Genomic DNA, 27,069 nt, shown 5'->3' with positions numbered 1-27,069 from the left:
GAACTGCAGAGCACAGACAGAGACTGCAGAGCCAGACAGACAGAGACTGCAGAGCCAGACAGACAAGAGACTGCAGAGCACAGACAGACAGAGACTGCAGAGCACAGACCAGACAGGAGACTGCAGAGCACAGACAGAGACTGCAGAAGCACAGACAGGACAGGAGACTGCAGAGCAGACAGACAGAGACTGCGGAGCCAGACAGAGACAGCAGAGCAGACAGACAGAGACAGAAGAGCAGACAGACAGAGACAGAGACTGCAGAGCAGACAGACAGACAGAGACAGAGACTGCAGAGCAGAGCAGACAGACAGAGACTGCAGAGCAGACAGACAGAGACAGAGACTGCAGAGCAGGCAGACAGAGACTGCAGAGCAGACAGACAGAGACTGCGGAGCCAGACAGAGACAGCAGAGCAGACAGACAGAGACAGAGACTGCAGAGCAGACAGACAGAGACTGCAGAGCAGACAGACAGAGACAGAGACTGCAGAGCAGACAGACAGAGACAGCAGAGCAGACAGAGACAGAGACTGCAGAGCCAGACAAACAGACAGAGCCAGACAGACAGAGACTGCAGAGCCAGACAGACAGAGACTGCGGCGCAGACAGAGAGAGACTGCAGAGCAGACAGACAGAGACTGCAGAGCAGACAGAGACAGAGACTGCAGAGCAGACAGACAGAGACAGAGACTGCAGAGCAGGCAGACAGACAGACAGAGACTTCAGAGCAGACAGAGACAGAGACTGCAGAGCCAGACAGACAGACAGAGCCAGACAGACAGAGACTGCAGAGCCAGACAGACAGAGACTGCGGCGCAGACAAGAGAGACTGCAGAGCAGACAGACAGACAGAGACTGCAGAGCACAGACAGAGACACAGACTGCAGAGCAGACAGACGGAGACTGCAGACAGACAGACTGCAGAGCAGACAGAGACTGTAGAGCAGACAGACAGAGACTGCAGAGCAGACAGACAGAGACAGAGACTGCAAGCAGACAGACAGAGACAGAGACTGCAGAGCAGACAGACAGACAGAGACTGCAGAGCAGACAGACAGACAGAGACTGCAGAGCAGACAGACAGACAGAGACTGCAGAGCACAGACAGACAGAGACTGCAGAGCCAGACAAGACAGCAGAGACAGACAGACAGAGACAGAGACTGCAGACAGACAGACAGAGACTGCAGAGCAGACAGACAGAGACTGCAGAGCAGACAGACAGAGACAGAGAATGCAGAGCAGACAGACAGAGACTGCAGAGCAGACAGAGACAGAGACTGCAGAGCAGACAGAGACAGAGCCAGACAGACAGAGACTGCAGAGCACACAGACAGAGACAGAGACTGCAGAGGCAGACAGAGACTGCAGAGAGCAGGACAGAGACTGCAGAGCAGACAGAGACTGCAGAGCAGACAGAGACAAGACTGCAGAGCAGACAGAGACAGAGACTGCAGAGCAGATAGAGACTGCAGACAGAGACTGCAGACAGAGACTGCAGACAGAGACAGAGACAGGAGAGCAGACAGAGACAGAGACAGCAGAGCAGACAGAGACAGAGACTGCAGAGCAGACAGACTGCAGAGCAGACAGAGACTGCAAGAGCAGAACAGAGACTGCAGAGCAGACAGACAGAGACTGCCAGAGCAGACAGAGACAGAGACTGCCAGAGCAGACAGAGGACAGAGACTGCAGACAGAGATCAGAGACTAGCAGACAGACAGACAGAGAGACTGCAGACAGAGACAGAGACTGCAGAAGCAGACAGAGACTGCAGAGCAGACAGAGACAGAGACTGCAGAGCAGACAGAGACAGAGACTGCAGAGCAGACAGAGACTGCAGAGCAGGCAGAGACAGAGACTGCAGAGCAGGCAGACAGACACAGCAGAGCAGGCAGACAGACACAGCAGAGCAGGCAGACAGAGACCGCAGAGCAGGCAGAGACCGAGACATCAGAGCAGACAGACAGAAGAGCAGACAGACAGAGACTGCAGAGCTAGACAGAGGCTGCAGGGCCAGACAGAGACTGCAGAGCAGACAGAGACTGCAGAGCAGGGGGAGCTGCCAAAGGGTGTGGTAGGGTGTTACTCATTAGCCTCCCTCTGCCACCAGTCTTCCCCATACCCCCTACTCCTCACACCACCTCCATCACACACACACACACACACACACACACACACACACACACTGCAATTTGGCAATAGCGATAATACACCACATCCCTTCAATCACCCATCCTTCAAAGTGCATATGCAAGTGGGTTATTTTCTGTTGCTAGAACACAAAACAAAAGGCATGAGAGGAGGCCTGTTTCTTTATGGGCACCAGAGGAGAGCTCTCTCTCGCTTTCTCTCTCATTCCATATTCCCTTTGGCAGAGTAGTACACTGCTGCAGCTGCCTGGTCTGCTCTCTCCCCTGTTCTGTTTTCCACTGTTGGCCACGTCTCCAGATCTGACTCAGACGAACACACAAACATCTCCAGTCCTGTCTGAAATTACAGCGGTAGAACCAGCATGTCCAGGAAAGGCTGTTCACTAACTACTCTGTAATTCCTTCCTTCCTGAACAGCTCCTCTACTGTGGATTAACCAGGCTTATTTCACCGCTGACTCCAGATCTGATTCTGAACACAAGTGTCATCAGCCGTGTGTCTCCAGGCCTCCAGGAGAGGCTGATTGCAAGGAAATGCTTTCATTCACTTCCACCCCCAGTGTGTCACAGGTTCCATTGTGTCACAGCTAGGAGCCATAGGCCTTCCTGGCTGAGGTGACTATGCTGGTGGAGATCGTGGTGGTCCCAGGGCCAATCCTGGAGCAGACAACAGAGTCTACCCAGTGACTGTGCTGAGGTCTTAGCTGGGCGTCCCCTCCCCTGCTCCACAGCCAAGGTCTGTCCTGGCAGAACGCCTGACTCTTGAGCACAGACTGGAGCAAACAAGCCAGAATCTGAAACGTGAAATCACCAGGGTTCTCCCCAAAGAATGTAAAATGGTCGCTGCGCCACCTTGTAAAATGTTTATTTTTTTTTAAAGTTTCAAGGAAATGTATCATACTAGGCGACTTTTTGTTCTACACTGCAGGCAATGGCAGTTACAGGTGTTCAACCCCCCCATATAACTCCCAGTCATGTACAGTACTCCCAGACAGTCCTTACAATACAGTCCTGAGGTAAACAGACAACACCCCAAAACTCTTTATACTCTACAAGGGGCTTACTAACCCTAACCCAGACAGCCCTAACCTACAGTCCTGACTGAAGCATAACCCAGACAGCCCTGACTGAAGCATAACCCAGACAGCCCTAACCTACAGCCCTGACTGAAGCATAACCCAGACAGCCACTGTACCTGAAGCCCCTAACCCAAGGAACAGCCCTGAGACTGAAGCAATAACTCCAGAGCAGCCCGAGACTAGTAGTTAGCAGATAACCATACAGCCTCCCACATGACTAAAGGGCCATATACCCCATTCTGCCCTGAGCGACATGAAGCACCTAACCAGATCACCCTGACTGAAAGCATAACCCACGACAGCCCTGACTGAAGCGACCCACTACCCCAACAGCGCCCCCAAAGCCTGACTAGAAGCATGACCTAGCATCCGACAGCCACTGGACTGAAGAAACCCCAGGACCAGCCCCTGACTGAAGCATAACCCAGACAGCCCTGACTGAAGCATAACCCAGACAGCCCTATACAAACCCTACAGTCATCCTGACTGAAGTCATAAACCCCAAAGACAAGCCTGCAGACCTAACCCCTGCTGAACCCAGACAGACCCTCTGACTGCAAGCATAACCCAGACAGCCCTAAACCTACACCTGACTGAAGCATAACCCAGACACCCTAACCTAACCTAGTCGACTAATGCTGACGAAGCATAACCCAGACAGCCCTAACCTACAGTCCTGACTGAAGCATAACCTAGACAGCCCTAACCTACAGTCCTGACTGAAAGCATAACCCAGAACAGCCCTAACCTACGAGTCCGACTGAAAGCATACCCAGACAGCCCTAACCCCTACAGTCCTGACTGAAGCATAACCAGACAGCCCTAACCTACCAGTTCTGACTGAAGCATAACCCAGACAGCCCTAACCTACTAGTCTGACTGAAGCATAACCCAGACAGCCCTAACCTACAGTCCTGACTGCAAGCATAACCCAGACAGCCGTAACCTACAGTCCTGACTGAAGCAAAAGCCAGACGCCCATACCTACAGTCCTGACTGAAGCATAAGCAGACGGCCCTAACCTACAGTCCTGACTGAAGCAAAGCCAGACGACCCTAACCTACAGTCCTGACTGAAGCATATAAGCCAGAACGGCCCTAACCTACAGTCCTGACTGAAGCATAACCCAGACAGCCCTAACCTTACAGTCCTGACTGAAGGCATAACCAGACAGCCCTAACCTACAGTCCTGACTGAAGCCATAACCCAGCGACCCCTAACCTACCATGCCGACTGAAGCATAATCCCAGACAGCGCCTAACCTACAGTCCTGACTGAAGCATAACCCAGACAGCCCTAACCTACAGTCCTGACTGAAGCATAACCCAGAACCGCTAACACAGTCCTGACTGAAGCATAACCAGACACCGTAACCTCTCCTGACTGAAGCAAAAGCCAGACGGCCTAACCTACAGTCCTGACTGAACATAAGCCAGACGGCCCTAACCTACAGTCCTGCTGACTGAGCATAAGCCAGACGGCCCTAACCTACAGTCCTGACTGAAGCATAAGCCAGACGGCCCTAACCTACAGTCCTGACTGAAGCATAAGCCAGACGGCCCTAACCTACAGTCCTGACTGAAGCATAACCCAGACGGCGCTAACCTACAGTCCTGGACTGAAGCATAACCCAGACGCCCTAACCTACAGTCCTGACTGAAGCATAACCCAGACAGCCCTAACCTACAGTCCTGACTGAAGCAAAAGCCAGACGGCCCTAACCTACAGTCCTGACTGAAGCAAAGCCAGGACGGCCCCTAACCTACAGTCCTGACTGAAGCATAACCCAGACGGCCCTAACCTACAGTCCTGACTGAAGCATAACCCAGACGGCCTAACCTACAGTCCGACTGAAGCATAACCCAGACGGCCCTAACCTACAGTCCTGACTGACAAGTCTAAGCCAGACCCAGACAACCCTGACTGAAGCATAAAACACCTAAAAAGTATTTGTGAAGCTCCAGACTGGACCAAGCGGTCTCCTGCTGGGTTCACTAAAGAAATCCCTGGCAGTCAGTGTGGTGAGGAACAAACAGACCAGATTGTCCTGCCAACCAGTGCCAGATATTTTAGCAGGCAGGGAGACTCAACAGATGGTCTGGCAGCCACATAACCGCACGCCAACCCACAGCACAAAACAATAGCAGAATACACAAGCATCGTTGTTGTTTTTGTATGTTTTTCTTTGTTCTCTGAATGACGACTAAGCACTACGTCAGCCATGAACACATCCTCTCCAGGGTCATCGGTATAGGCCTATGTTTGTGAGAATCCATCCACAGCTGAAGGTGTAATGTGGGCGGCTGGGCAGGCAGCAGGAACCCAGCGCTCGCGGCACCATCCATCTCCATGGTGTGGGATATGAGTGGATGATAGTACAAGGCCCCAATTCAATTCATCCATCTCCGGTGTGCGGTATATGAGTGGAGATGACAGGCCCCAATTCATATCATCCATCTCCGGTGTGGGATATGAGTGGAGATACAGGCCCCAATTCATTCACGCATCGCGGGGGTGGGATATGAGTGGAGATGACAGGCCCCAATTCATTCATCCATCTCCGGTGTGGGATATGAGTGGAGATGACAGGCCCCAATTCATTCATCCAGTGACGGTGTGTGGCGGCACTAACGATTCCGGGATGGCTGATTAATGGCACGGGTGGGCCTCCATTCCCTCTGGAGTGTCACAGCAGGGGGGCACACACACACACACGACCCCCTGGGGGGACAGAATAAGGACAAGCAGTCAAAAGATATCACACAGCAGGAAGGGAATACTATGACTGGGAAGAAGCAGGGTCCTAGGTCCATAGGCTGTATTACTGTAGCAACAGGCCTGTATGGCTGCTGATTTATCCAGGGACAGCGCTGCACAGCTGCACAGTGTCTAGGTGTGTGTGCATGTGAAAAGTGTGTGTGTGTGTGTCAGTGTATGTGTGAGAGAGGAGCGTGTTTGAGTAACGTGTGTGCGCGTGTGTGTATCTGCTAGACCTGCACGATCAGTGCGTCGGCAGCCTGTGGTTCGATGCCCTGCCAGCTCTAGCTGTGCTCACACCAAGACACACAAACATGCTACATCAAAGTCTGCAAGTCCAACCACCTCAACAAGTAACAGTGAGACTAGGCTCTGGTTTCAATGAGACTCTTTTGTCATATAGGAACTACGTCCCTGTCTATGTCACTACTTTATCCGCTTGACTAAAACACTAACTAGTAGCTAGCAAGATGGAGCTCAGAGGTTCTTTTTAATGAGTGCGTTTCACAAGTGGCAAGTTTGCATCAACTACCTTCACTAAAACCACTGCAACGGTTTTGTCTGTAAACTTGAATCGCAACGTTCTGGTATATCCGCCTCGTGATTTGTTGGGAGAGTTATCTGAAGAGGACCCACCCCAAATTGTATTTTATCGGAGTTGCCAAAAGAGTAATTGAAACCAGATTCTAGTCACTGTTTCGGGTTGGGTTTTCCAGACTAACATTCTATGGAGAGTGTAGCAATGTGGCAGAGCAAGCAGTAGCTGTGCGATGGTTCAATGGGTAGAGGAAAAGAGACAGACAATGACAGAGGGGATCCAGTCCAGCCCGCTACCACTGCAGTGGGTGACCCCCACAGTGACACACATGCCAGTCCACAGAACCACAGTCCTCCGAGGACAAAGAGACTGAACAGAACCACAGTCCCCCAGTCCTCCTGAGGACAAAAAGGACTGAACAGAACCACAGTCCTCCTAGGACAAAGAGACTGAACAGAACCCACAGTCCTCCTAGGACAAAGAGACTGAACAGAACCACAGTCCTCCTAGGACAAAGAGACTGAACAGAACCACAGTCCTCCTAGGACAAAGAGAGACTAAACAGAACCACAGTCCTCCTAGGACAAAGAGACTGAACAGAACCACAGTCCTCCGAGGACAAAGAGACTGAACAGAACCACAGTCCTCCTAGGACAAAGAGACTGAACAGAACCACAGTCCTCCGAGGACAAAAGAACTGAACAGAACCACAGTCCTCCTAGGACAAAGAGACTGAAACAGAACCACAGTCCTCTAGGCAAAGACACGAACAGAATCACAGTCCTCCTAGGACCGACAGACTGAATAGAACCACAGTCCTCCTAGAACAAAGAGACTGAACAGAACCACAGTCCTCCTAGGACAAAGAGACTGAACAGAACCAGTCCTCCTAGGACAAAGACTGAAACAAGAACCACAGTCCTCCCTAGGAACAAGAGACTGAACAAGAACCACAGTCCTCCTGGGACAAAGAGACTGAACAGAACCACAGTCCTCCTAGGACAAAGAGACTGAACAGAACCACAAGTCCTCCTAGGACAAAGAGACTGAACAGAACCACAGTCCTCCTAGACCGACAGACTGAATAGAACCACAGTCCTCCTAGGACAAAGAGACTGAACAGAACCACAGTCCTCCTAGGACAAGAGACTGAACAGAACCACCAGGTCCTCTCTAGGACAAGGAAGACTGAACAGAACCACAGTCCTCCTGGGACAAGAGACTGAACAGAACCACAGTCCTCTAGGACAAAGAGACTGAACAGAACCACAGTCCTCCTAGGACAAGAGACTGAACCAGAACCACAGTCTCCTAGACGACAAACTGAGACCTCAAAACCACAGTCCTTGGACAAAGAGACTGAACAGAACCACAGTCCTCCTAGGACAAAGAGACTGAACAGAACCACAGTCCTCCTAGGACCAACAGACTGAACCACAGTCCTCCTAGGACCAACAGACTGAACCAGGCTATGGTTTCAGTGGTTTGGCCATGCCACCTTCTCTTTTTGTCTGTTATTGTGTGGTCCAGTCCTCTCACCTACAGTATGTTTATATGTGGCCAGGCACTAATACCACAGTGCCCCTTCGAGCCCTCCTCCCTGCCTCTTGCTACAGTAGAGGGAGTATAATTAGCAGGCTGAAGCCGAAGAACCCGACCGACCAGGGCTGCTTTCTTCCCACATAGTCCAGACACAAAGTCACATCTGTTTGACCAGAGACCCGAGCAGTCCACTTAACAATGAGGAGCATCAGAGAGCAGACCAGCACAGCCAAGCCGGAGGCCAGGACACAATCCACTGGAGACATGACTGCAACTACAGGAAGTCTCTACATAGCAGCGGAGGAGGAGAACAGGAGGAGGTATAGTGGGTGGAGAAAGAGAGGAAAGGCAGGAGTTGTCGGAGGAGAAAAGGCAGGTCGTGGTGGAAAGGGGAAGAAGGACGCCGAGCAGGAGGTAGAGGGTAAAGGAGGAGTTGGTGAAGACGGAGAGGAAGGGGCTTTAACTCAATAAGAGCATAATGGAAGCAGGGCCTCTAAGCACAGAGCTCTACCACATCACTGAATGGTCACACACCCCACACAGACCTGGTACCTCTTAGGACCTTGAATAGTAAACCCTTAATCCAGTGAAGTGCATTATGCTAGGATGTCAACATTGAGCCAGATGTCAGACATAAAAGGACCTGTCCAGTCAGGTCCCAGGCACTAATTTCACTCTGGGTCTTCACTAATGTTTGCCACTGTGTTGGAGCTCAGGTATGTGATTGGCTCAGGGTGATGAGGGAAGGGTATCAGGGTGAGAGGGGAATGAACTTGACAGGGTCAGAGGGCAGGAAGGGCAGCTTCTGTCCCACACACATCACTGAACAAGTCACATTTTGACTGGTGTCATGTCCCCCCTAAACAGGACACAGGAAGGAACACAGTGTGACATGACGGGTCACCTCGGACAGAAAAAAGGGATGAGAGAAAGTGCTCTGGGTAAAAGTGAGAGAAAAAAAGTGAAAAAATTATGAATTGAGAGAAATTGGATCTGCAGGAAGTGTAGGTAGAGGAGAACAAAGGAACAGAAGAGAGTGAGCGTGGGGAGAGCACAGAGAGTGGAAAAGTGGGCGAGAGAGAGCCACAAGACTGTGACCAGTGGGTGGGGAATCCTCAGTGTCTGCTGTTCCCAGTCTGACAGCACCGTGTAGACTAGCCTGAAAACACACACAGACACACACAGTGGAGGTACAATCATGCAGTATGCATGGCCACGACACTGTACTGCAGGTGAAAAGGGACACAGTGTACTGTAAGAAAAAGCCAGCCGACATGGACACAGGAGGCTGCACAGAATGAGCTTCCTTTCACAGTAGTACACTACGCTTCTGCACTAACAGGCAGCCAAATACTCCAATCCAGTCAATTACGGACAGAGTCACAGTTAGTGTTTGGATTGGAGATGTAAATATTAACTTACTCAGAAACTGCCAAGCAGTCTGGACTGGAGCGACTGAAACGCTAAATAAATGAGAAATGGATAATCTCGTTTGACAACAGTCCACAGAACAAAAGGGAGATGGATGATTCTGCATCTTAATTGAACTGAAATATTAAATGATATATTATGAATATATTACCGTGTCATATTAAAAGGTAGACTCAGTGATATGACGTAGATGTGCAAACTAAACAGCATAGTGGGTCAATTTCCTCAACAACTAAGAGCATTAAACCACGAGGCTAAACTTCTCCACTGTTTAGGACCCGTCACTACCATGCTGTAACAAAGTGAAGCAAACCCATGCACATGTGCAAATACTGTGTGACAGTGAAGTCTTGCATCTCGCTCATCACAATATCTGTGGTGCTGCTCGTGGCAACATTTCTTTGAGTCTACCTTTACAATGAAAGAGAGACGGAATAAAATAATGCTGTTGTGTCTCCAGCGTGAAGTGCTAGCTAGAAGTGTGATAAAGACAGAGCATATTTTCATCAGAATCATTAAGCATAGGCCTACTCCCCAAACAGATGTTGTGGCTGTAATTCATCCCCATGCAAAGTTCAATGTGGAATTGTTCATTCATTCTGAAGATTCAAAAGAAAAGGCTAAATAAACTATATTAAACATCTGCATATCAAAAAGACAGATTCTGGTTTGTAACCCTGAAAGATTGTCTTTCAACTCACCAAATTGAGCCCCGTTTCAAATGATCACTCTTCGAGAACAGTTTGCGTGGTTCTGTGAAGGGAGTATTACACAGCGTTGTACGAGATCTTCAGTTTCTTGGCAATTTCTCACATGGAATTGCCGTCATTTCTCAGAACAAGAATAGATTGATGAGTTTCTGAAGAAAGTCATTGTTTCTGGCCATTTTGAGCCTGTAATCGAACTCACAAATGCTGATGCTCCAGATACTAAACTAGTCTAAAGAAGGCCAGTTTCATTGCTTCTTTAATCAGAACAACAGTTTTCAGCTGTGCTAACATAATTTAAAAAGGGTTTTCTAATGATCAATTAGCCTTTTGAAATGATAAACTTGGATTAGCTAACACAACGTGCCATTGGAACACAGGAGTGATGGTTGCTGATAATGGGCCTCTGTACGCCTATGTAGATATTCCATAAAAAAATATATACAGTGGGGAGAACAAGTATTTGAGACACTGCCGATTTTGCAGGTTTTCCTACTTACAAAGCATGTAGAGGTCTGTAATTTTTATTATAGGTACACTTCAACTGTGAGAGACTGAATCTAAAACAAAAATCCAGAAAATCACATTGTATGATTTTTAAGTAATTAATTTGCATTTTATTGCATGACATAAGTATTTGATCACCTAGTAAGAATTCCGGCTCTCACAGACCTGTTAGTTGTTTCTTTAAGAAGCCCTCCTGTTCTCCACTCATTACCTGTATTAACTGCACCTGTTTGAACTCATTACCTGTATAACAGACACCTGTCCACACACTCAATCAAACAGACTCCAACCTCTCCACAATGGCCAAGACCAGAGAGCTGTGACTTGGCTCTAACCTAACATAATCGTCTGGTGTGCTTTCGTCGTAAAACCTTTTTGAAATCGGACACTTTGGCTGGATTCACAACAAGTGTATCTTTAAAATGGTGTTAAATACTTGTATGTTTGAGGAATTTAAATTATGGGATTTCTGTTTTGAATTTGGCGCCCTGCAGTTTCACTGGCTGTTGACGAGGTGGGACGCTACCGTCCCACATACCCTAGTGAGGTTAACAGGTCTGCCCGTCGAAATGTGATATTCATGGCATGTCTCCCTCCCAGCCATACATCACACGGCTTAGGGGAGGCACGATTGGTGCATTAGACGAGTGAGAGACACGTTCAGTCTCCTCCTCAAAACACACACACGCAGCACAGACAAGCCAAATTGCAGCTGAAATATTGCTGTGAGGGAAAATAAAGTAGCTAGCACAACAAAGGGGAAATGGGGAACAGGTTAAGACATTTCCCTTCAAGAAAAATCCCCAGATGCTTCCAAAATGGGACAGGCAGCAGAAGACTAGTATGTTCTGGTCGACCCCAGAGTCTGTGTTTTAAGTAGGACCCCTCACTGTTCTCCTCCAGCACTGACACAACAGAAGAGAAAGCAGCAAGCTTGGTTGCATTTAAATAACAAGCTGGGCTATTTTTAGAGCCAGCTAGAATTCCCCCTCTTTGAATAAGCCTGCTTTCATACACACTGTGCACAGTGGAACTGTGGAATAAATGTATCAAAACATTCCGTTTGGTCTTCAGAAGCAGACTGAGACGCAGGTTCTTACAAGGAGAAGTGTAGAACGGAGTGTTCAAAACCCAGGGCTTTCCTGTCATAGTTACAGCTTAAAAACACAACTCTGTAGGCCTTCTCTTCTTTCCCCAGAAGTAAAATTATCTCGCTGTTTTACTTCTAAGGGGGAATGCAGTTATCACATTTTGATGACCTTTGCAAAGGAAGGAAGCGAAGTGTCCTCCCTTGCAAACAGAAACTCTTGGTCAAAACCCTCCCTTCCGCTAATTTCACCTGTGTTTATCATGCTCTAAAAGGTAGTTATGCATTTTTACGATATAGACAATTTTGACTTTGTTGTTGCGGAATCTAGTGGAAACAGTTTATGATCCACACATGACTTGAAAATCACCTCAACAGTTTATTAAGCACCGCCTTCACCCAATCCTGATTCGTCCAAATAATCAATGACAAAAACGCAAACCAGGGCTGCGTTCAGTAGGTTTTTACGTTCTGGAACGTTCCAATTGAACGGAAACAGTACTGTACTGAACGACCAGTTGGAAAACGGGGCGGGGTTGGGTTGTGAGTTGGGGAACGCTGTCAGCATGGCCACTGCCCTTTAAATACGTCACTCATTGCTTCAAGCCACACCCACCAAACATACCTCAGTCTGTTCAAGAACGTACAATAACATTTTGGGGAAACGTGTTCAGTACAAACTGCTCTGCAATGAAGCAAACATTCAAGCTAACTGAACGCACCTCTCGAACTACTGCTGCTGCTCATAATCACATAACTCTACATGAGTCTTGACAGATTCTTGCAGTTTCATCTGTCCATGAGAGATTACCCATTAACATATACCTCTGTCTGCTTTATTAACATCCAGGTGTTAAGAAATGATGTGCCTGACAGGTTCAAAACATTCCCTTGTTCCAGTTCTGGCGCTCTCTCTGACAAATTCCTTCATTCTTTTAAATAAGTTGTAAAAACAGTGAGAGATGGCCATAGGAACAGAAAAGTCCTAACAGCCTGAATTGGCAGGGCCTCTCACCCCCAGTTATCTACTGTAGGGACAAAGAGCCAGGAAGAGAGGGCAAAGGTTGGAACCCTCAGCAGCAACCCAACTCCATGTGCCAACACTGGGCTCCCTGGACCAGAGTGGGACCACACAGTTGATGCCTGTTTTTTTTAGGGTCTCCCTTCATTCAAAGAACACAAATCCACTTAGGCTACCATGCCAACACAACCGTTGGCAGGCTGGCAGCACCTCCACTACTGAGCACTCCACATCAAACGAGAAGAACACAGGCGTTCTTTCATACAGTACATCAAAAAGGAAGCATTTCCTGGCCCGTCACTGGCGACCAACGCGAGTCCAGTCCAGCTTTACTCAAGAACTAGCCTAATTGCATTACCTCACTGGCAGGCAGCAGTGACAGGATACTGCTATAGGCCTGGCTGACAGCAACAGCCCACTGATATCGCCACATGCCCTAGTACTTCCTTTAAATATACCATGTGCTGGATTACTGATAGTAGAGACCGAGGCTTGGCTGTCTGTTTCCTCCATGGAATTAGATTGAATTATAGATCATTCTATTTCTATGGTTACTTCCCCTCAGACTGCAAGTATAGCCCRTCTGTCAGTCAGTCTGTTACCTCAAACTCCCCTCAGCCTGGAGGTCTGTCTGGGCCCAGTCAGTCAGTGTGATTTGCAGTCAGCAGACGTATTGACCATCAGCAAGCAGTAAGGCCGGCTGGCCACCTCCACCCTGTCTGTGTGATATTAACACAGCAGCTCTCCTATTGATTAGACCCAGCCAAATCAAACGGTGCCGAAAAGAGCTGCTAACTCAGACAATTGGCCATCCAGCGGTGGTCTCTCAGAAGGTGGGAGACTAACACAGATGAGAGCTGACCGGGTGAATCATCAAGGCATGGTGTGGCAGCGGCTGCTGCTTTTAACTGAACGGATACACCTAGCAAGGCCATTGGGACTGGTACTCAAAGTAAATGTAATAGATGTTCCATCTCCAGATATCTTGGTAATGAATTTTGTGAAGTGGATGCCCATCGTGCAAGTGTGTTGCACCAGCCTAGTGCCAGTACCAGCCTAGTACCAGAGAGAAGAGGTGGCTTGTCTCTACACCCCAAATGGCACCCTATTCTCTATATAGGTTCGCTGGTCAAAAGTAGTGCACTATAAAAGGGAATAGGGTAGAGGTCGACCGATTGTGATTTTTCAACGCCGATACCGATTATTGGATGACCAAAAAAAGCCGATACCGATTAATCGGCCAATTTGTTTTAATGTATTTGTAATACTGACAATTACAACAATACTGAATGAACACTTATATTAACTTAATATAATACATCAATAAAATCAATTTAGCCTCAAATAAATAATGAAACATGTTCAATTTGGTTTAAATAATGCAAAAACAGTGTTGGAGAAGAAAGTAAAAGTGCAATATGTGCCATGTAAGAGAGCTAACGTTTAAGTTCCTTGCTCAGAACATGAGAACATATGAAAGCTGGTGGTTCCTTTTAACATGAGTCTTCAATATTCCTAGGTAAGAAGTTTTAGGTTGTAGTTATTATAGGAATTATAGGACTATTTCTCTCTATACCATTTGTATTTCATATACCTTTCACTATTGGATGTTCTTATAGGCACTTTAGTATTGCCAGTGTAACAGTATAGCTTCCGTCCCTCTCCTCGCTCCTACCTGGACTCGAACCAGGAACACATCGACAACAGCCACCCTCGAAGCAGCGTTACCCATGCAGAGCAAGGAGAATAACTACTCCAAGTCTCAGAGCGAGTGACGTTTGAAACGCTATTAGCGCGCACCCGCTAACTAGCTAGCCATTTCACATCGGTTACACCAGCCTAATCTCGGGAGTTGATAGGCTTGAAGTCATAAACAGCTGCTGGCAAACGCACGAAAGTGCTGTTTGAATGAATGCTTACGAGCCTGCTGGTGCTTACCATCGCTCAGTCAGACTGCTCTATCATAGACTTAATTATAACATAATAACACACAGAAATACAAGCCTTTGGTCATTAAAATGGTTGAATCCGGAAACTATCATTTCGAAAACAAAACGTTTATTCTTTCAGTGAAATACGGAAACGTTCCATATTTTATCTAACGGATGGCATCCCTAAGTCTAAATATTGCTGTTACATTGTACAACCTTCAATGTTGTCATAATTATGTACAATTCTGGCAAATTAATTACGGCCTTTGTTAGGAATAAATGGAGTTCACACAGTTCGCAATGAGCCAGGCGGCCCAAAATGCTGCATATACCCTGACTGCTTGCACAGAACGCAAGAGAAGTGACACTTTCCCTAGTTATAAGAAATTCATGTTAGCAGGCAATATTAACTAAAGTTTTAAAAATATATACTTGTGTATTGATTTTAAAGAAAGGCATTGATGTTTATGGTTAGGTACATTTGGTACAACGACAATGCTTTTTTCGCAAATGCGCTTGTTAAATCATCACCGTTTGTCGAAGTAGGCTGTGATTCAATAAGAAATTAACAGGCACCGCATGGATTAAATGCAACGCAGGACACGCTAGAGAAACTAGTAATATCATCAACCATGTGTAGTTAACTAGTGATTATGTTAAGATTGATTGTTTTTTATAAGTTTAATGCTAGCTAGCAACTTWCCTTGGCTTCTTGCTGCCCTCGCGTAACAGGTAGTCAGCCTGCCATGCAGGCTCCACGTGGAGTGCAATGTAAGGCAGGTGGTTAGAGCGTTGGACTAGTAACCGGAAGGTTGCAAAAACAAATCCCCGAGCTGACAAGGTAAAAATCTGTCGTTCTGCCCCTGAACAAGGCAGTTAACCCACCGTTCCTAGGCAGTCATTGAAAATAAGTTCTTAACTGACTTGCATAGTTAAATAAAAAAAATATTTTTAAATAATAATAATAAAAAATATATTTAAAGAATTCGGCAAATTGGTGTCCAAAAATACAGATTATCGATTGTTATGAAAACTTGAAAATCGGCCCTAATTAAATCGGCCATTCCGATTAATCGGTCGACCTCTAGAATAGGGTGCCATTTGGGACGCAGCTTCCCCAGCCATGGGGCCAGTGATCATAGGGACAGGTAGATCCTGGCCTCCCTCTGGTGGAGTGACCTTGACATGGCCAACGTAACACAAATCAACTAGACAGCAAATAATAGTCCTGCACACACACACACACACACACATTTGTCAGCAGCAAAGTCATAAGGTTTAGCCCAACCCAGCCCACCTTGAAGCGAGCCAGCCCAGAGAGCAGACCAGGCAGTGGCTGACTGTCACTGGCTGTGTCGTCACATTCTATTCCCCCCGTGCTAATGAATCTGCCATCCATCACGCAGTTATACGGCCTGCAATTCTGCCGCTTTTATTGTTAGCTGCTAAAAAAATACATGTGGCCACCACACCAAGGTTCCATCTCACTCTTCTTCTTTTACCAGATCCACAACATTCAGCCTGGAACTATGCTAAATACATCACCTGGCCGTGTTATATGACTGTGATTCCCCCTGTAATCCGTTGGTCAACTGACTGTAAAGGTTAAATATGAGATACGGGCTACACAGTGAGGCTGTGATAGGTCTCAGTGGGGAGAAAAGACATCTGGGGAAGAGTCTGAAGGGCTTGGTGGGTACAGCACTACAGTAAAAAGACCAGGGTGTCACCTAACTCAACCTGGGTGACAGAAAATGATGGACGGGACAATGACTAGTGCTGCTGCAGCAGCACATTCCTACCCTCGGAGGCGGGTGAGGCGACGCATTCAAATAGCCACCGTAGAACCGGAGGGAGCTGTTAAAGCCATCAATCAGCCAGGCCCCGGTGCTGCAGCAAGGGCATCTGTGTACTGTACAGAGAAACCTCAGGAGAGAGTGAGGGGAGGGGGAGCCGGTGAGAGCGCCAGAGGGCCCAGAAAAACCTCCCATTAGACAGGACAAAGACACACTTCACACAGTTCAGCCGCAGGCCAGACTAAAGGTAGGCCTAACAGTTCAGCCGCAGGCCAGACTAAAGGTAGGCCTAACAGTTCAGCCGCAGGTTTGAGGCTAAAGAGTAAGCACGTAGCTTATAACGCCGCTATGGGTTAACCTAAAAAATGTACATAGCCTTGGCTACAGTACAGACCAAATGTATAACAGTTCCGCTGCAGGCCAGGCTAAAGGTATTCCATTCAGCTTCATGTTGCAGGCTATTTGTCTAATTTATGTCTAACTCAGCTATGAGGTAAAGGCTAAAAGTATAGGCTACAGTAAAGATATAGGCTGCAAGCTGACTGTGACATAGACCTACCGCTCCAGTAACCAGGCTAGAAGGAACAGCAGTAAGTCATCATCACCCAGAGAAAGGGATTGGGCCCATTCTTCAGCTTTAATACAAAGTAATCCTCCAGAGGCCACCTGTGGTATTAAGGCATTCGCCTGACAAAAACAACCTCCCAGATTTACATTTGATTGATCCCTGTTGCAAGGATGAGGGATATTTGTTCACTAAGCTCTCAATGCAGCAGACAGTCCATCACTGTGCCCGCTGAACCCTTTGAACACGGATCTAGCACTTGTGGAATTCCTGGGTTGATGTGAGGCCCCTTGACAGAGACACAGCACGGAGACACCTCTTCACGCCCACATAAAGAAACACAACGAGGTGCCATTAATGTCTCCTATAGATCAAAGGCAAAGGGCCCCTGATTGGACCACCTTGACATACTATGGAGGGAAGGCCCAAAGAGAAGGCATGGATGACAAACAAAGGAACGACAGGCCTTTATTAAAGGTTAATGAAACCTGGAAATGTGTGTGTGTCTTCACTGGACTGGGGCCCCACTTTAAAGATCCAGGGCCTCAGTTTCTTAACATCCCACGCCTCAGGATTATCAGGGGCCAGGATTCATGCTGCTCTCTGGCTCTACATTCACAGCAAACTCCTTTCTCACAGGGCAATGCATTCCTCTCTGGCAGCTATTTTCGGCATCAAAACGAGATGAAGGGAATGGATTCAAGTGAGGGTAAAGGGACTAAGCCCACAAAAGACAACCACTAGCCTACAAAACATGAGAAATAAGTAGCTAGTCGTATCAACGTCAAAGTGGTCTAATAAGAATCATAGACCTACAGCTTCAGAATGCTAAATAATCCAATAAACAGAATAGGGAGGTAAACCATTCAGGAGACAATGACCTTCTGACTAATGAACTGCCAAGTCTTCGAATCCCCCATTATCCTCTTAATTGATCCGGGAGGAATTCCTTTAGATGGCATTAGTGTTTCCCCGATGAGAGGAAAAGGGGAGGAAGGAAGGGCAGGGGGGAGAGGGTTGGAGAGAGGTCCTCTGTTTTATCCCACTCTGCGGTTCGCTGCTTGACCTCTCATTCAGGTCAATTTTTCATGCAGGTCTCCCCAGCACACACCAACGTGTGCATGCACATATTCAGCAGAGAAAAACAAAAACAGAGTGCCTGCTTGGCTTCCTGCCTCTCCCAGGCAGTGAGGAATGCCTGCTGAATCTAGTCTTGCTAGACATCAAGCAGGATCAATGCTGTCAGAGCTCAAAGACTGCAGCAAACTGCGACTCCCAGCAGTGTGGGAGACACTCAGTATTTACCATGCATGGATACTTCAATCAACACTGCCACTGCTGCTCATTCACAATCAAGCTGGCTGCTGCTGGCCTATTACATATGCAATGAATTACTGATTACCACTGCACATTGTGCACAACCACTCTCATTTGGCCTGAATAAGCAAAGATGGTGTGCATTGGGAAAAACAACTGAAACCATGAAAGAACAACATCTGTCTCTCTAGCATTCCATCATAGATATTGGTCCCTCATGGATGTAGACAGGCAGCTAGACCGATAGAGCACGCCACTAGAACGCCGCGCTGTATCAGGGCAGGGGCCTCAGGGGCTGGCCAATGAAGAGTAACCAGGTTAGGTGAAAACAGAAAGTGTGGTGTCCAGTGACAGAGGAAAGACTGGTGTCTCCCTCCCGGCTTCCGTGGGTCAGGTCAGGAGAGGACACACTGAGCTGATTAGCCAATTCTTCCTTTTTAGTCCAGCAACTCCCACAGAATGAGAACGGGTGTAGGTAGAAATGTTAGAGACTGCCAACTTATTATAGTTCAAGCCTGACTCATGTATACAAGAGACTAAAGAATGTATTCTCTTCGTGGGTGTCTGTGTGACCCATTTCCCAGCTTTTCTTTTTAACGCAGTATTTCAGCAGACATTCGAAATGGAAAAATAAAAAGGAGTTGTGCTTTAAGTCAATGTGTTCCAGATGGTGATGCAATTTCACATTGAAAATACAGAGCCAACACAGACTTAGGCTTAACACAAGCAGTATCAACACAGTGGGGCTGCAGGAGTTACTGTAAAACAACGCACTCTGCCAAAACTCCAACCATACATCCAGAAACAAATGCCTTGGTGTATTGTTATTAAAACCCATAGCCCCACAACACCTGGAGGTAACAATGACTCAAGAACATTGCAGAAGAATACAAAGCTACAAGATTGTGTGTGAAATGACGGCTGTCTGTGCTTGCCTCAGTGTGACCTCATGTTGACTAATCGTCTGGAGGGTCGAAAACAACATTATTCAGATTATGAAACACAACATAAATCACTGACAAGGGAATCAGTGGCAACAGCAGTCTACATGCCATTGGTGAACCAAAACCACTGCAACTTGTTACACTACAGAGCTGTGAGGAAACTGGTCAGTGAGGGGGACTGGGACATTATCTGAGAGATGATATGATAAGTGTGTGATAAGCTGTTAGAGCTGCCGCCTTTACAATGCAGATGTGACCACATGCAAAACTCTGGGGCTAGCTGACCAAATTAGATTGACACCCTGACCCACAATCCCATTTATTCTCTCAGATGCCAGTCCTACATCAAAGCCTGTTGTGAATATCCACACAGCCYACAGTAAATACAAAAAGGACCAAAAACAGTAGGTTATGCTGCTGTGCAGTGAATGAAGGGAATTACTACTGAAAATATTTCCTTGTGTGGTCTGCGATTACAATACACAACCACTAGAAAGCAAAGCAGGTGGCATGCCCGTCCTCCATAGTCGGCTTGAAATCAACCACAGTAAGTGCTGCAGCCAGTGGATTTGTCTAGAACAGGGATGGGCATGCGGCCCAGGGCCCCCTTTTTGTAGGGCTGCAGGTCAATTTCCAAAGACAGTTTCTCTCTTATGTCAGTCACTGACAGTCAATTAATTAGCCCATGTCAGCTAACATTCTTTAGATTGGTAAATTAATCTAGCGGCCACAACCCAAACTTGAAGCAATCATGGTCGAATTACTGTATTAAGGCATTCACCTGACAAAAAACCCTCCCAGATTTACATTTCATTGATCCCTGGTGCATCCATTGATTTTCTTAGTCACTCTCACTCAGATATCATGTATAAATTCCACCCTAAGGAAAAATTTGTATTTTTGCAGCAAGCTCTTCTTTAAAACTGCACTATTTTCTCTAGAAGGAATGCAGCTTGTCAAAATTGACTTTTCGTACCGGGTTTAGAATTTATGCAGCAGGTTAGGATATTTAATTTAAGGTTAGGAAAAGGGTTAGCTAAAATACAACAAAAAAATCTACTTTATACAACAAAAAAATCTACTTTTGGCGTCAATTTGCCAAAAGCTGTATCCCATCTAGACATGACTACTGCAGCCAGTTAAGTCAGACAGTCACACCTCCATTGTGGCAACTTTGTCATGTTGTGATTCCAACGTTGCTGTGGCACCACTCCACAGGTTGTTGGGCACAGAAACGAGACTGCATAAAATATTTTATTAACGGTATAGTAAAGTGGGTTATGTGCCGAATACTGATGTAGAGGTCTGTCCACCGCCCTGTGGAGCTCGAGATAGAAAACAAAGCAACCATGCATCGCGTGCATGCTGCAAACAGCTGCGGGTGGTGCATGGTTTATTACGATGTGTCACCTCACTAAACATCTTTCATATGGCAGCGTCTGTCTTCTTATTACAACTCATTTCATATGTTTGAATAGGGTTGGTTTTGTGATGTTGCAAATGTGTTACATCCGTGCACCGCKTGGCGGTACTGTACCATGCTGCAGATGACCATTGTCATTGATTAAAAACCATATGAACATACCTATTGGAGTTGCCCCGAAAATCCGAACCACTGGTACTTTCTTCACGTCACTTTCTCTGAATTCGTTATAAATGACGTCCAAGTCTTTGAGAGGACTTGTAAGGTAGTAGTCAGCGGTAACGATACGGACGGCAAACATGACTGCTGTGCTAGATACAATGAACTATTCGGAGCGCGCATGGGACACACACTGTGGCATCATCTAGGACCAGAAGGAGAATACATTGTTTTGCACAATGTAAGAACCGACGAATGATCCAAACAATCCTTTTTAGTTACACATAGCAATAAACCAAAGAGTTTGTTTATCGAGGCGGAGCTGCCCCATTTTCCAGCTAGCTTGCAAGCTATGAACTCTGGTGAGTAATCCGACTTGCAGCTGTTGAGGCCACGCTACAGCTAATGGAGGTGCCCCGTGATTCAGTTACTATTGACATAGCTACTACACTCGTCTCAGAATTTAGAATGCTGAAACTAGTAGCCGCTATCCGTCCACTTGAAAATCAGGACAAGTGTGGGCTTCCATGAGACGTGCCATAGTTATCTAACAAACTAGCTCGCCAGCTAAACATAAACCACTTTGTTCCCACTCGCGGAGTCCAGGTGCTACGGCATATCCATTCTGAAAAATTGGGAATCGTTGAGTTACTCTCCTGCTGAGGCAGATGTTAATGCAAGTATTTAGCTTTGCTTGCAAATACAATTCTGTGGCAGTTATTGCAGTTAGTGGCTTCCAATGTGGCACAGCGGACAAGGTTTGCCCTTCTCTGTAATATGATCACAACACTCTTCACTAAACAAACCTAAGCAACGCCATTCCTCCCCTAGTGTTTGCATCTACTGATAGCTACTGCCGCATTTCCAACAACACCGGCCAGTCAGAGGAGTCAAGATCCAGTCCCCAATTGTGTTCGTAGAACCACCGCGTTTTCCATTGGTCCATTTACAAGCGAGCACGTGAAAGTGAGCTTTTTAATTGGTTTAAAAAATCTTTGGGCGGGACATGGGTATGACAGGCCAAATCTTATTATTCCTCAAAAAATATATATTAAAGCGTCAACTTTTTTGGGGACATTTTGCGAATATTGACTGTTAATAACACCCTACAATAATTATACTGCTCCACTGATCTAAAAGATAAACTAAACATAGAAATTGCGCAATTCAATGATAAACGATTACAAAATGTACTTGAAATTGCCTGATTTCGACTGCAACCACTTTCGCAATTAAACATTTACAGGAAATAACTAGCACGTATTGAACAAAAAAAACACCACCCGCAGGCTCAAATTGCCGAACCCAGAAGGAGGTTTGCGTTCTGCAGACTGTCTAGAACATAGAGATAGATTGAGGACTCATCTTTGTATCTGTGACAGCCTTGGCATCGCCATTTAGACAATCTCCATTTTAAAGTAGTACATTTTCTTCTTCACGATTGGATGATCTCTCCTGATGACCCGATTGGACATGACTCCAACAGGGTCACCAGGAGGGACCAGCCAATGAAGTTGGAAGTTCCACCCAGTTGACTACATTAAAATGGTGGAAGCCCTCAATGGTGTGGCCCATGCTAATACCAGGCCCCCAGTGTCCGGTCTGGGGGGTGAAGTCACGAGCTCTGCTGATCGGCTACTGCGTAGCAACCTAGCGGTGCCAAAAGCCCTGGTCTGCCCTAGAAAGCCTATGTAAATTACCATCGCCAGAACGGCCAAACACAATTAGTTTATTATGATCAAGTTTGATCCCCACGGTGAATTATTTTCAMGTTTGCTACAAATCAAGGTTATTTAATTAAATAGTGATCCATTCTGACTACTACATTTGTTGTCAAACAGGACCACGTGCTGACACAGAACAATCACGGGCCGGCAGGTTACGAGGAGGCTCGCGCCCTCAGTGGTGTAAAGTACTTAAGTAAAAATACTTGAAAATAGTACTTAAGTAGTTTTTTGGGTTATCTGTACTTTACTATTTATATTTTTGACAACTTTTACTTTTACTTCACTACATTCCTAAAGAAAATTATGTACTTTTTACTCCATACATTTTCCCTGACACTCAAAAGTACTCGTTACATTTAGAACGCTTAGCAGGACAGGAAAATTGCCTTAGGAATATATGGATGACGTCAGTGCTACCTACTGGTTTGAATGTCTATGGCCTTTTGGCCACTGGAGGCCTCTATCATTCTCTATGGGCGAGACCTTTTTGCAAGACTGGATTACTGTAAAGTTTGCCTTGCTGTAATTGGCTCTTACACACTTCCTAGTGGTGTATGTTGAGCACTTCTAGAAGTTCCTTACTACAGTACATTAGTAGCCTACAGTACAATGACCATATTTTGATAAATGTGTCAAATTTTGTCCCTATAATTCCTACATCCAAATGTATTTAATTGTGTTACTGTCCCCCTAAATGATTTACTTACCATAAGACCGTATGTTAGACTACATAGAAAAACAGATCATAACATGGTTCTACATTCCTCAAGACCTTTCAGTCAGTCCACACAATATTGTGGCACACACCAATATTTGTCACTACTGCTTAAAGAATAAGGCCTTTTTTATAATTACAGCCATATTTTTGGTACTTTCTTTCTACTTTCCTGTCAGATTTTTTAAACTTCACATTGGTTAAAGGGCAATTCCACCATTTTTCAACCTCATATTCATTATCTCCAGCACCAAACCAGTGTCTACATATTTGAAAACAGCGTGTTTCTATGATCCGTGGTTAAAAAGATAAGAAGAAAGGTCTCTGTGACATCCCAGGGTAGTATAAAAGCGAGAGAACTGTGATTTTCAAAACCTGCAATGAGTTTCTATCCAGGGGAGGGTATTTTCTTGCTCCACATGTTACCTTGAATCTCATAGTGTGTGAAAATCATTGTTTAAAAAAAAACAACACTTTTGATGATGTCAGTAGGTAGAACTTTTTAACTTCATATTTTTTTCTTCAAATGTAGAAATGTGCCGATTTCACATATGTTGACACTGGGGTTGTGCTGGAGATAATGACAATTAGTTTGAAAAGTGGTGGAGTTGCCCTTTAATATAATTCCATATAGATTTCCATAATAAACTGAAAGGCCCATAAACCCCGGCTCACACTGGGGACACAGTCACACTCAATGGCTCCCTGATGATGAAGAATGTTTCATTAACATTTCATCTGGATGGAGTGGGAGCATCTGTCACACGAAGTGTGCTCTGACCTTGAGTGGGCTTCAGCCCTTTCTCTGGAAACCAATCAGTGCAGGTGAAAATGAGGTGAGTCCGTTTAATAGCGGTCTTCTGCTGAAAGGTATGTCTATGCATCACAATCTGGGATAGCCCAGAACTCACTACACTCGAGATGTCCAGGTAAGTATTCACATACACCAGTTCACACACAACTCTGTAGGAATGAAAGCAATAGTTTGGTGAAGTGACTTTTCTCCTTGTTGATGGTTGGAGAATTTCGCCTTGTTATCTGGAGGCACAGACCAGTTTGCCCATGTTAATCAAGCAGTCACCTCACTGACCTAGTTTACATGCACACTAATGTCCCGTTATTATTCGGGATACTCAAGTATTCTGTTTTTGAGTTGACGCATATAAACATCATATCCCGTTAACAATAACCCGAAAAATCTTGTAGCCTGGTTATGAGATCCCCGGATATGATGCCTGGGGTATGCCGATCTAAGACGGGATACTGTGGCATGAAAAAATCTTATGCCATTTACTGTTGTTTTTGCAGTCTACGCAGGCTCAGTTTCACATATAATTGGTGTTGTGTGATGATGTTTTCATCTGATTGTCAAACAAATCACTTCAAAAAGTAGGCTACCTGCAGAGTTTGACACCATAATAATTTAACCTACTATAACTAATTTACTATAATTTAAATTAAGTTTCTGCTTATAATTTCCAACATTTGGTATGCGATTTGTTTGTCAACTATAGTTTGACACATGCAGCTTCTGTCATAACTTAGCCACAGAAGACTAAGTAAAGTGCTCACCAGAATAATGTCTTACATCAATAGAATGAATGTATTAGTAATCTACACTGAACAAAAATATAAACGCAACATGTAAAGTATTGGTTCCATGTTTCATGAGTTGAAATTAAACATCACAGAAATTTTCCATATGCACAAAAATCTTATTTCTCTCAAAGTTTGTGCACAAATTTGTTTSCATCCTTGTTACTGAGCATTTCTCGTTTGCCAAGATAATCCATCCACCTGATGTGTGCCATATCAAGAAGCTGATTAAACAGAATGCTCATTACACAGGTGCACCTTGTGCTGGGGACAATGAAAGGCCACTTTAAAATGTGCAGTTTTGTCACACAACACAATGCCAAAGATGTCTCAAGTTGAGGGAGTGTGCAATTGGCATGCTAACTGCAGGAATGTCCAACAGAGCTGTTGCCAGAGAATTTAATGTTAATATCTCTACCATAAGTTGCCTCCAACGTTGTTTTTGAGAGAATTTGGCAGTATGTCCACCTGGCCTCACAACCGCAGACCACGTGTAACCACACCAGCCCAGGACCTCCACATCCAGCTTCTGAAGAGATGCTAGAAAGAAAGAAATCATATTTCTCCACTCCTGTTCCTGAACCAAAATTAACATGTGTTGTATTATTCTACAGGAGTTAAAATTATATTACTCCACATGTGAGAGGTTATAGGCCTACATTCAGTGCAATATTTCAGTTTCTATTCCATTTAACCCATAGAACTTAAATGAGGAATATTCTGTTTATTAATGGATACAGGGATACTCATGAGCAGGATATCAAAGGTGCATGTAAACAGCTTATCCCAAATAAGACCTTAAGTGGGATATGAGCTACTATACGGAATACTTTGGACATGTAAATGTGGTCACTGATAAGTTGACAGGCTCAGTTCCACACACCAAGCCACCTGCAGGAGACAATCCCATCTCCCCCTTCCCCAACCCCTTTGGTTGCTTTGGGTTTGTCAGATCAGGCTTGGTCTAGTGTGGTGCAAGTGCTATGGGTGCAGGAAAAGCCTGAGTGTATACTAAGCCCTCATGGTTAACAAATGCATTAGGCTGATAGAATAGATGGCTGGCTTTCTTTTGAGAATAGCAGAAATGATAATACAGTGCCCTCTGCAATTTTTGGGACAGTGACAGATGTTTTGTTGTTTTATCTCTGTACTCCAGCACTTTGGATTTTAAATGATACAATGACTGAGGTTAAAGTGCAGACTGTCAGCTTTAATTTGAGGCTATTTTCATCCATATCGAGTGAGACYTTTAGAAAKTACMGCACTTTTTGTACAGATAATGTTTWGCCCAATAGAAATGAATGGCAAATAATGTATTGTGTCATTTTGGAGTCACTTTTATTGTAAATAAGAATAKAATATATTTCTAAACACTTCTACATTAATGTGGATGCTACCATTATTACGGATAGTTACAGACGCACAAATATCGTAAACAAATATCATACATGCTAACTTCTCACCATTACAATAACTGGAGGTTAGCATTTTTGGGGGGGAGGTATGATGTATGATATTTGTTCGTCTGTACCTTTCTCAGGACTATCCGGAATCATGGTACCGTCCACATTAATGTAGAAGTGTTTAGAAACATATTCTATTCTTATTTACAATAAAAGTGACTCCAAAATGACACAATACATTATTTACCATTCATTTCTATTGGGCACAAAATAATCTGAAACACMACCAAAAACAAACAGCAAATCCAACCAACAAGTTTGTAGAGTCACAAGCTTGATGTAATTAATCATTGTGTGCTAGGAGTATGGGACAAAATACTAAACTTTAGACTACTTTAGTACACAAGTGAATTTGTCCCCTATCCTTTGGACCCCTACATTGGAGAACCACGTACAAAAGTGGTGTAATTTTTAAACGTCTCACTCGATATGGAAAATATGAATATGAAATATGAATACGATATGAAAATACCCTCAAATGAAAGCTGACAGTCTGCACTTTAACCTCGTAGTCATTGTATCATTTAAAATCCAAAGTGCTGGAGTACAGAGCCAAAATAAGACAAAATTCTTCACTGTCCCAATAATTACGGAGGGCACTGTATGTCTCC

At 45.4% G+C, this 27,069-nt stretch overlaps 1 protein-coding gene across 1 annotated transcript in view; it reads right to left on the bottom strand.

The window, feature by feature from the left end:
- The window catches only part of LOC111954145 (DNA polymerase zeta catalytic subunit), a 160,210-nt gene that overhangs the window by 85,036 nt on the left and 48,105 nt on the right, over nucleotides 1–27,069 (bottom strand). Inside the window, 1 exon segment of the mRNA XM_023973645.3 lies at nucleotides 20,961–21,524. Coding sequence (XP_023829413.1) covers nucleotides 20,961–21,099 — 139 coding nt within the window. The 5' untranslated portion in view covers nucleotides 21,100–21,524.

The sequence above is a fragment of the Salvelinus sp. IW2-2015 genome, linkage group LG28, assembly GCF_002910315.2.
Source record: "Salvelinus sp. IW2-2015 linkage group LG28, ASM291031v2, whole genome shotgun sequence".
In the NCBI taxonomy this organism is placed as follows: Eukaryota; Metazoa; Chordata; class Actinopteri; order Salmoniformes; family Salmonidae; genus Salvelinus; species Salvelinus sp. IW2-2015.
This window is presented reverse-complemented; position numbering and strand designations above follow the sequence as displayed.